The sequence below is a fragment of the Halichoeres trimaculatus genome, unplaced genomic scaffold (assembly GCF_033239565.1).
Source record: "Halichoeres trimaculatus isolate MK-OKI-2021-1 unplaced genomic scaffold, fHalTri1.1 fHalTri1_scaffold_6, whole genome shotgun sequence".
Taxonomy (NCBI): Eukaryota; Metazoa; Chordata; class Actinopteri; order Labriformes; family Labridae; genus Halichoeres; species Halichoeres trimaculatus.
Window position 1 is genome coordinate 20,657,030 of NW_027437184.1, and position 10,613 is coordinate 20,667,642.

The 10,613-nt window shown below is 37.9% G+C and overlaps 2 protein-coding genes and 1 non-coding gene across 3 annotated transcripts; 2 read left to right on the plus strand and 1 right to left on the minus strand.

Moving 5' to 3' along the window:
• Nucleotides 1-2,395: 2,395 nt before the first annotated feature.
• Nucleotides 2,396-4,115, plus strand: medag (mesenteric estrogen dependent adipogenesis). Its single transcript, XM_074672587.1, has 5 exons — nt 2,396-2,691; nt 2,785-2,921; nt 3,180-3,295; nt 3,396-3,569; nt 3,665-4,115. Exons 1-5 carry the CDS (start codon nt 2,489-2,491, stop codon nt 3,692-3,694), a joined length of 660 nt encoding a protein of 219 aa, XP_074528688.1. The 5' UTR covers nt 2,396-2,488; the 3' UTR covers nt 3,695-4,115.
• On the minus strand, nt 4,074-7,126 carry alox5ap (arachidonate 5-lipoxygenase-activating protein). The gene is made up of 5 exons (XM_074672588.1): nt 6,999-7,126; nt 6,823-6,904; nt 5,403-5,473; nt 4,429-4,510; nt 4,074-4,355 (listed from the first exon to the last, which is right to left on the minus strand). The coding sequence occupies exons 1-5, from the start codon at nt 7,069-7,071 to the stop codon at nt 4,193-4,195; spliced, it is 471 nt and encodes a 156-aa protein (XP_074528689.1). The 5' UTR covers nt 7,072-7,126; the 3' UTR covers nt 4,074-4,192.
• A 3,130-nt stretch (nt 7,127-10,256) lies between these two features.
• trnae-uuc (transfer RNA glutamic acid (anticodon UUC)) lies at nt 10,257-10,328 on the plus strand. The gene has a single exon. It is a non-coding gene; the product is annotated as a tRNA-Glu (tRNA).
• Nucleotides 10,329-10,613: the final 285 nt, after the last annotated feature.

Below are 10,613 nucleotides of genomic sequence, written 5' to 3' on the forward strand. Positions count from 1 at the left end.
TGCTTTGAAAATGTGGCTCTAACTTTACAGTTTAAAACGTTTTTACATTCCTTACTTGAATGTGATAGTTATCTTTAGACATCTTCCCCTCACTACTTCATTTCAAGGATAAATAAAGTCTAGCCTGTTCACTGGCTAATAAAATAACTTAAAGGTATGTTGGCTAAAGTACAGTCTGTGCATTGATAAGTGTTGGGTACTCCTTGATCTTACATTTCAGCCTGAATCAACAAGTTTTCAAATTGCTGTTTTTACACAAGCATGGCACACCTTTCTCCAAGAAAAACACCTTTTTATGATACAGAACTGATCACTCTGTACACTAAGATAACAAAGATAATACAAATAATGATGTCAATGTTAATATCAATGTAAACTTTGTTTACATAGCACATTAAAACAGCCAGTGGCCTACCACAGAGCTCTTTACAGTAAAAACTGGCAGAAACAATAATTACAATAAATACAATACAACAAAGACTATAAAAATAAGTATACAACATATAAAAACATAGAACAATATAGATAAACATAACAATTAACAGACCCCCCAAAAATAACTGTTCAATGCCAAGTGAAAAAAATCTTTTGTTGCCTAAGATGTACGACTTGTAACCATATTAATATATTTTAATCCTGTATTTATTCATTGAGTTTTATTCCCATTGAGAGTTTACTTTCTTTGTTTGTTAAAGCTTCCATCAAGGCTGTAAACCAGTTTGCACGTGACTGATATTTACCTACCTTAATCTAAACCAGGCTAATGAATTATTCAAGATAATGCCTTTTGACACAAGTACAATCACACAAGATAAAAAGGTCACGTTCATGACCGGATCCCCTTACACCTACAAATTCCTGAACTGGAGTGGCTGTCCCTCAAAATGTAAGGCAATGATTGGCCAGAAAACAAAAAGCCCATAAAGGAGTAAGGACAAACTAGATTTTTATGAGCTGTCAGTGAAGTTTGAAGGCTGTTTTTATCGCTGTAGACTGTGTCACAAGTTCATAAGCTCATGTCTCAACCTGAAATATTTTCAATGTCGAGCAAACTAGCGTGCTTACTTGATGAAGTGACACCCTGTATTGTGAGTTTTTTTTTTTTTTTTTTGTAGGTCCATGCAGACTGGCAGGGACTTGCAAAACAAGTGAGTCAACAGTTCCCTGACCACAAAGTCTAAACATGGACATTTTGGTGACAAAATTCGAACCACCTGGCTCTGCAGTGACTGTTCACATTTTTGTGGGACTAAAGTGAAGCCAAATACATTTTTACCCGACTGAGCTGCATTTTAGCTTAAAAGATACACATATACATTTTTCCCAAATTATTCTAATTTACTGAGATGCCATGATGTACAGAAATCATACCATTGGTAAAGAGTGTGCATGTGAAAAAAGCGCCACAGTCAGCTATAAGGTGACAAACCTCAGCCACCCATATACCGAAAACTCTGTCAATGCATTCTGATATGCTCCAAGGAAACAAAACTGAGCAAATAAACAAAACTGAGCAAATATTGCCAAAGAGTAAAATAGTTCAACATGACCGGAAAACAGCTTTCCTCTAATGTTATCCTATCATAGCTGAGGACCTTAGGTGACTCATAACACACAAATGTTTTTGATTTCTAAAGGTGTGGTACATGCATGTCCTTAATGCATTATTTCGCCATAAATAATTGTGATTTATTATATTTTGTTCAGTTACAGTGTGTGCATAGGAAGAAACCAGACAGCCATAAAGGAGCCACAATCAGCTCATAAAAGTCCTGAGAGGTGTTACACGTGGGCCAGACAAAAACAGGAAGTCTTTCCCTTATAAAATAAAAGCAGTTGGAGTTCGAGGTTTGGGGCTTTGGGGGGCAAAATTTAATTGTATACAAATTTACGACAGGCCAAAATGACACTATATTAAGACATTGAAAGCGGAGATTTTTTATACTCTCTTATATTCTCCAAGTTCATACATCAATTATTGGGTCAGTTACGTCGTGTAAAATAAAAGAAAGCAATATCAACGGTTCAAAATTAGATTTTATATATATATATATATATATATGATACTACCCTACATTGACGGTTTAATAAATGTTACGGTTACTATAAAAGTAGTTGACAAATCATATTCTCATAGAGAACAACAAAAAACATTTGTCATATGATTTAAATTTTTCTTAATTAGATAAACTACCTACATTACATTAAGAAATACATATATGCAATCGAAAAGACAATGATTATGTTTTAATACACTTGAGAGTCATTTGGTTGATGTTGTCTTTAGTTTTCAAAAAGGCAGTTTTTTTGAGTATGTGGATTTTATTTTCTTAAAAAAAAAACCGGAAGCTACGTCATGTGAAAGTAGTGAGCCTGATTGTATATAAACCACTGAGTCGCCGACATTTACACTAACCGCATCCGCTGAGATAGAGGGATCATTTCACAGGACGACAAAAAAAAAAAAAGAACAACAACGCTAAAAAACATGACGAAAGGCAAATCTGTTCACAGCAGGATGACGGTGACAGAGCTCGGAGAATTCCTCAAAAATCCTCCGGAAGGTTTTTCCGTTGAGACTCCTGACGCCGGTGGCTACAGAGTCAACAGCGATCCGGAGCAGAGTCTGGTGCTCATCGATGACTTCGAGTCCTGCTTGGGGAAAGTACTTTTCCAGAATTCACTGGGGAGGTAAGGTCAAGTCCATAGCACAAGATGAGGCACGCTATTCCAATGCACTATTGAAGTATTTTCGATTTCTTACTTTATTATTTTCTGCTGCAGGCAAGTGAAGATGCAGGATTTATGGGAGTACACCAGCATGAGAAAGAGTCTGCTGTCAAAAAGGATTTATCTGCTCATGTCTGTCTGCGAAGAAAACTCATCAGACACCACCAACAATGAGAAACCAGAAATTAAAGGTAGGATAAAGTTTTTATGGTCTAATCAACACCCACGGCATGATTGACACACACACAGGAATCAAGCCACATCAAGTATAGTCACACATAATCGAAGATATGGCCATTAAAAGGGTGCGCAACATACGATGTTTGTGACTTATGAAGGTCATACTCTCGGGTGTCATCAGGCTTAAATCGTTTGGATAGCAGCAAAGTTACCACTTTTTCCTGTTCCTCTCCTTTTCTTCTTCATGAATTACATTCTCTCTGTTCCAGTTTTGCAGCAGTATGTGGTGTCCATCAATGGGAGTGATCCTTACATCAAGTGGCAGATGGAGAAGGGCTTGGACTGGACCATTTCTTCTGTGGCTGGAGAAAGCTACAGTGTGGATGTAAGCACAAAATTGATGTTTGATGTCTGTATTTTTGTGTCGTTATTTTTTTCGTCAATGGTGTGTTTTTGGTATTAAAAGTGAGTTTTACTGGTTGCAGGTTGACTTGTCTGAGGTTCTGGAGAGCTGGGGAGCAAAAAATATCCACATCATAACTGACAAGCCTGTTAAAGTGAAACCTCTGTGGAGAGACACATGCTTCACCCTCAAGTATCACTCTGACGCCTTATTTGACTTTGCACACTGGTTCGGCTTCAGCAAGAGGAAATTTAATGTGAGTTTCTATTCTAAGATGTACGTTTTAATTTTGACACTTCTGTCCAGCATGTCTAACCTTCCTTCTCTTCTCTTTCTGTTACCCATTAACAGTTGAGACTGACAGAAGCCACCTGTGGATGAAGCTAAAAGAGGAGAAGTTGAGTTTATCTGCTCCTGTTTTAAGAAAACGGAGCCTTGGTCTCCCTCTCTGAGAAAGTTAAAGGAGAGGTTGTAGCAGTGGCCTTCTGGATGAAGAACTGCATCGGGCTGAATGATCTTCTTCATTTGGTCTGGATGTTTCTTCTTTTCAGTGGATGAAGATCGCTGACAAAGACTTATGAGGCAATTCCTAAGATCTTCAAGGCACAGGATGTATCAAATATATCTGTATGGCTGATGTATTAGCATACACCTTACTTCATTTATGAATTGTGTATGCAGGGTTGAAGGGGTTAGATCTGCACTACAGCAGATTCAAATATTTGTAGACTTTTTGTATTCAAGATTCTGAATCTGTTTTTTCAAAGTGTTTTATTTTATACCGAACTGAAACACAATAAAAGCCCTTTTATAAAAACACACGACTGTTTTTATTCTTATACAGCTTTTTGAATGCTTCCTGATGTGAAATACAATTGACTATGGGATGAGCAGCAGAGCAGAAGCAGCACTAGTGATAGTTTCCACATAGTCCTTGTAGTCCTTGCCGTAATGACGCACCAAAAGGTAGTTAAAAATACCCACGATGCACATCAGGACCAGGAAGAACAGCACACGTTTTCCAAAAAGGTAGCCAGGAGTACTGTAAAAGTACAAAATACGAGTTAGAAAAGGCCTCAAATGAAAACATTATGTTGCCGGTTGTGGTAATTTACCTTTGAGAGGTTTGTCCCATGTATCCAACAAAGTACTTCTGCCTCACCACAAGGTAGATGATCCCAGCAAACGCAGCAGAGACTTCAACAGAAGACAGAAAATAAATTCTGTCTCCAATGTGAATCCATGATATACAGAATCATTGAGAGCTTATGGACAACCCTCTTTCTTAAATTGTGCCACAGGATTAAAACAAAGCTTCCCTTTTTATTTTAAAGGATTCTTAAAACTGCAATAAACAAAAATATTAAAGATAAAAACAGCTTTCTTTCTTATCAAATTCTTGTTCTGTAAAACTAAAGTAATGAATGCCAATGTTGAATGCCAACACTCGTGGAGGACTATCTGGTACACAGTGACTTTCTTTCTTAATCTTTTTTGGAAAAATTCCCAACACCACATCAGATTAACAGATCATCAGATCAGATTAACAGAAACTATCGAAGGCTTCCACTTAATTGTTTTATGAAGCATTTTTATGTTTTAGTGTGCCAGTATTTGACCGGATAAAGTTCACAAACAGAAATCAGTTTTTATGCCTTGGCAGGTAGAAAAATTTTTTGTAAAGGGACAAAAAGTGGTTTAAACAAGTGTTTGCACGTGACTCAGAGGCTGATGATGATGAATTAGAACAAACAACAGGTTAACATTGGAAAAATATGTCAAGTGGTCTAGTCTTGTTTTGAAACTAATAGAACATGACTGAGTGCTTCATGATCAAACACATAGTATGACACAAATCTCATCTTATTTTAAATTATTAGATGCTTTTAATTCTTTTCCTTGGTCTCCTTTAGGTTCTGGGACTGCCACTGTGAAAAACAGTGCTATAACTCACCTGTAAGTTCAACCTACAAAACAACCACTGTTTATTAGACATTGGCATGTGCGACCCCAATTGTCTGAGGGTGTGTTCTATTTACAGACTGTGCTCACATGACTGTTTTTATTAGCTTTACCAATCAATCATTACCTTGGTTAAGACACACACCAGCACACCACATCACTGCCAGGAAAGTAGGGTAAGCGTCCATGCAGTTTCGACTGGAAGACATAAAAACATAATGTCATTTAGGCCATTTTTCAGATGTGACCTGCAGCCAGTCACTGTGAAACAATAACGATTCAGAATCAAACAAGAGCCAACAAAGCTTTTTCATACTGATGCTCCTAAAAATGTTACTAGAAACCAGATGAGGCAACAAGAAAAGAGAAAAACTTGTGGATCTTTGAGTGCCGGTGTCCAGGAAAAAGTGAGCCCATTTTTTAAGAGTCAGCCTGTGCCGGCTGTTGCAATAAGCTGCAATAATCAAAGCAATGTGTTGCGCAGTGTTTGACCATCTAACCTTTCAAGTCTCACATTTTAACATACATTTATTCTTCTAGAACTTTCACTTCTTTGATTTAAAAACTTTACAGCTCATATATGTGAAAAACTTAAGCCATAATTTTATACAAAGATCCATGATTCAAACATCTTAATGTCTATTTCAGCAGACCCCCATGACTCAGCCTCAGACTGTACCAGCTTCTTTTTACTCCAAAAAAGTTACATCATGCAACAACTTAGGAAATTTATCACAATAAAATTGATAATAAATGTTTAAAAGGACATTGAGTAAAAGCCATAGCAATCTTAGGTAAGTTTCAAACTGTCTGCAAATGTTTGCAACACAACTAGGAGATGTTTGTACATTTATTTTGAAATTTTCACGAGCCCCAAAAGAAAGGATATGGCTCAAATGTTCCTGTTAAAATAAGGAAGTGGAGTATTTCTTTTTTTCTGTTACTGAAACTTAAGTAAGTATAAAAAATACCCGACAGGGAGGATGATCATTTCCTCTACAGGTTAATTCATTGACTCTTTGTTTGGTTGATGTTTGAAATGTTTTGTCAGTGAAATCTGACATTTTGATACATTAGCTGGACAAAAAGCTGTGTTGGATGAGCAATCTAACTTTTCAGTTAGAGCATTTTTTTGTGTTTAAATGTTTTGCTAAGTAAAAATATAACAATTGCTCTGAAAGAACATTTAGATAGCTTCCAATCACAGGCGGGATTTTGCTGCTGTTTATCAGAACCCAATGAGTCAGCTTAATAAATAGAAGGGGGAAAATATTTTTTCCAAAGCCTTTTGTTGCTTTCCCGAACACATTCAAATGACCCTCCTCCCACACACACACACACACACACACACACACACACACACACACACACACACACACACACAGACACCCCTAAATCAAACACTATATGCATTGTAACTTGTTACTATGGGAAATGGAAGTGAATGCTGTTTTTTGATGCTAAAATAAATAACAGATATTTCCCTGACCCATGGTCTTTTTTTGGATCAATGTAACAAAATGAGGATGAAAACAGAGGGCACTCACTTGGCACATGAAACTCGCTCAAAAGCAGAGGTTTGGGTGGTTTGACTGGTGCACTCTTTCTCCACCTTAAGGGCAAAAAATGCTATAAACACAAAGAGTTTATGTATCATTTATCAAAGCATTAAATCCTGAACCTCTGAGAGTTGTTCATATAAGACACTTGTTGCTTTACTCACCGTTTTGGAGTACGCTGATAAGCGTGACAATGACCAGAAGGTAGATGTTCTCCACCACGACACTTGAGTCCATGATAACGGGTGAACTATACAGCAAACTGAAGGGGACAGAGCTTCTCTTTTCAGTTGTCTTTGCACTAAGTCACAGAACCTAAAGCTGGTCTGCAGCCCTACAACATCATCTCACCTACATCCCACAAACACGCAAGTCTGTGGCTTCCTCTTTATGTAAATGATGCTCTGGCTTCATAAAGTGAACAAACAAGTTGCCTGTTACTTCCCTATGTCTCGTTTGCATACAAATGCACATACACAGGGAATTTACATGGTCGTTATTTTTTTCATCTTCAGATATTGCTCTTACAGGGGCTCTTTTGGAGGACTCGATGGAGTCTGAGAAATTCAGTTATTTGAAACACAATCAAAGTATCAAATGGGACTTTTTGGAGTACATTGACTTTTACCTGATATCCATCCCGCCTTGATACTGAGTGTAGCTACAGGGGGCCAGCTTGAACACTTATACAAGAACACTGGTCTCACTAATCATAAAGAAAAGTACTGCAATCATATCTCAAACTACAAAGACTGTATTTCCCAAGATAAGTCAACCTACTACTCTGATTTAATCAGCTCCTGCGTAGGTGAGGCTCTTTTCTCTCTCCTTACTGAACTCACCAATCCCCCTGATTCATTCGCCTCACACATGTATTCCTCTGCCTTTTGTAACACCCTTATGTCATTTTTCATAACCAAAATCATAAATATTCATCAACAGCTAGTTCCCAGCTGCCCTGCTACTTCTTCACCTGCTCCCTTTGTACCCCCCTCTAAGGTACTCTCTGTGTTTACCTTACAATCTGCTACTGAAATATCTCAACTTGTCAAGAAATCCAAATCACTGACCTCTCAGATGGACCCCCTTCCCCCTGCTCTTTTCAAAGCTACCATCTCCTCTCTTGCCCCTCCCATTACAGGCATAACTCATTATTCACCCCCACACCTCTCAAAACAGCTGCTGTTACCCTCGTACTGAAGAAACCCAATGCAGATCCCAGCAATCTCGACAACTTTCATCCCATTTCTAATCTTCCACTCTTCTCCAAAATTCTCTCCCTGCTTCATTCCCACCTCTCCTGCAATAATCTCTATGAGAAATTGCAATCTGGCTTCTGACCTGTCCACAGCACTGAAACAGCTCTCTTGAAACTCACAAATGATCTCTTCCTGACAGCTGATTCTGGTCTTCTTTCTATCCTCATCCTGCTTGACCTCAGTGCAGCCTTTTACACCATTTCTCACACCATTCTCTTGGACAGACTTCATGTAATTGGAATCCCACAAACACCCCTCAACTGGTTTAAATCCGTTCTCTCCAGTTGTCAGATCATGACACCCAGCTCTACATCTTCACTGAACCCACCTCTGTCCTTCCACCGACTTCCCTATCCGACTGCTTCCTTGCAATAGAACCCTGGTTTACAACTAATTCCCTCAAACTCAATAGTGACAAAACAGAAATGTTACTTGTCGGCGCTAAATCCACCCCCCCGACCTTTGCAACATTGACTCCATCTGTATAAATGTGCCTTCTCTGTCTAATTCATTCCCTCCCCTTTCTGTTGTTAATCATTGTTTTTAAAGTATTTTTTTAAATTTTGTTTTGTAAGATAAGATAAGACAGATAAGACATACTTTATTAATCCCCGGAGGGAAATTCAAGTTGTTTGGGCACTCTTCCAAGCAAAGAATTGTACACTCTGATGGCTGCAGGGAGGAATGATCTATTTGTATTTATGTATTTGAACTTTTTAACTCTTTTTATATTGTAAGGTGTCCTTGAGTATCCCGAAAGGCATCATTTATATAAAATGCATTATTATTATTATATCACTAGGACAACTGTTGAATGAAAGCATTATATTTCAAAAGATTCTGCTGTTGTAATGGATGCAAGAGCAGCTTTGATAACTTTGACCTGAGGCTGCCAGCAAAGTGCTTAAGAACAGAACAAAGCTGTGTTGGTATGGGTTGGTATCCACAATAACAGCACTCCCTCTTGTGTCATGATGATTAATTACATCAGACCTTTTATTTCTTTAGTTCTAAAAATACCAAGTAATATAAAAAAATAACCAAGGAACATCTTTACAGAGCACGTGTGGCATATCATGCTTCTATGATAGTAAAAGTTAAATGCCTTGAACTGTCACCTGTCACTTTACGAAGACTTGAAAATGAACTCTCATTGCAGGACATCAGTGTCATGCTGTGTGCTGAAATTGTGCCAAAAGACCCTTAAATACCTGCATTTACAATTCAGATGTAATATCACCCTCCAAAAAATATGAATGATCCAGCAGCAAAGTCTACTTTGACAATGAAAGTAGGCTGGTTCTGAAAATACTAAAGTGATACAAAAGTCAGTCAACAAATGCCTACATAATGCATATATTAATTGGTTTCCACTTGTATTTTAAAGTTTTATCATTATTAGAATTATTTAAGGCTAATATCTGAGTGTAATTAAAATAAATAAATAAATGAATAAATAGATACAGATAAATAAGCGTTTTAAGCATGTTTTCTCTGTAACAGACTGGACAGACCCACAGCCAAACAGCACCAGCATGTGCTTTTTAACGGTAATGCAGCTTCCTCCCTGAATCATTGCCCCCCACCCATGGGATACACTTGCTGCGTTTCACTGCTTTAAAATGAATAGCAGAAGTAACACAGTGTAACAGTGCCCGTGAAATATGTTGCTGCATGTTTACTTTTCCTCGAGCAGTCACGACAAACATTGTCAAGAAGAAAACTGTTGAAATGTAACTACTCGGAACTCGAAATGAATTTTACATACTTTTTAAAAATTATTATTGTTGAGTAGGTTTACAGAGTAGCACAGTCGTGGCCAAAAGTTTGTCTTTAGAATAGCGCAAATTTTTGGTTCTCCCAAGTCATTTTCCATGGCAGGAAATGGGTTTGCTTTTAAATACAATTCATCTGCTCACCCTTCGGGCAACTGAATCAGTACAAATGAAATGTTATTTGTTTTAATGAGCCTGCTTTGCCAATGTTCGGCAGTAGCGCTAACTAGCTATATGTAAGCACACAGCGAGGCATTTGGCTCAATCGTCAACTGAAGAGCGAAAACAAGGCCGTAAGTAGTCATCTTCACAAATTACAATATTATCATAGAAACATACCGACAGTGTTGTGGGAATATGTACTCAACAAATTTCGAGAAGAAACATGTCCCATATGGTCTAGCGGTTAGGATTCCTGGTTTTCACCCAGGCGGCCCGGGTTCGACTCCCGGTATGGGAACTACCTCTTTTCGGCCCAGGAAATCACCGAAAAGCACAGTTGCGAATTCTACTCATTGAGGAGCACACAGTGGTCTTTTTTTTTAATCATATGAACCGCTAGGTGGCTGTAAGATAGTTGTTCGAAAGCCCATCTTTGGATGCAGTGGTGAAGAAACTGGTAATATAAGTAATGTATGGGTACAAAAACATAGAAGAAATAAAACAATTATACTGCTCTTTGAAAGAACACACCAAGACTTTGAAAGCTTTGCTAAAATATGTTAATTACTGATGTTAGGGCATA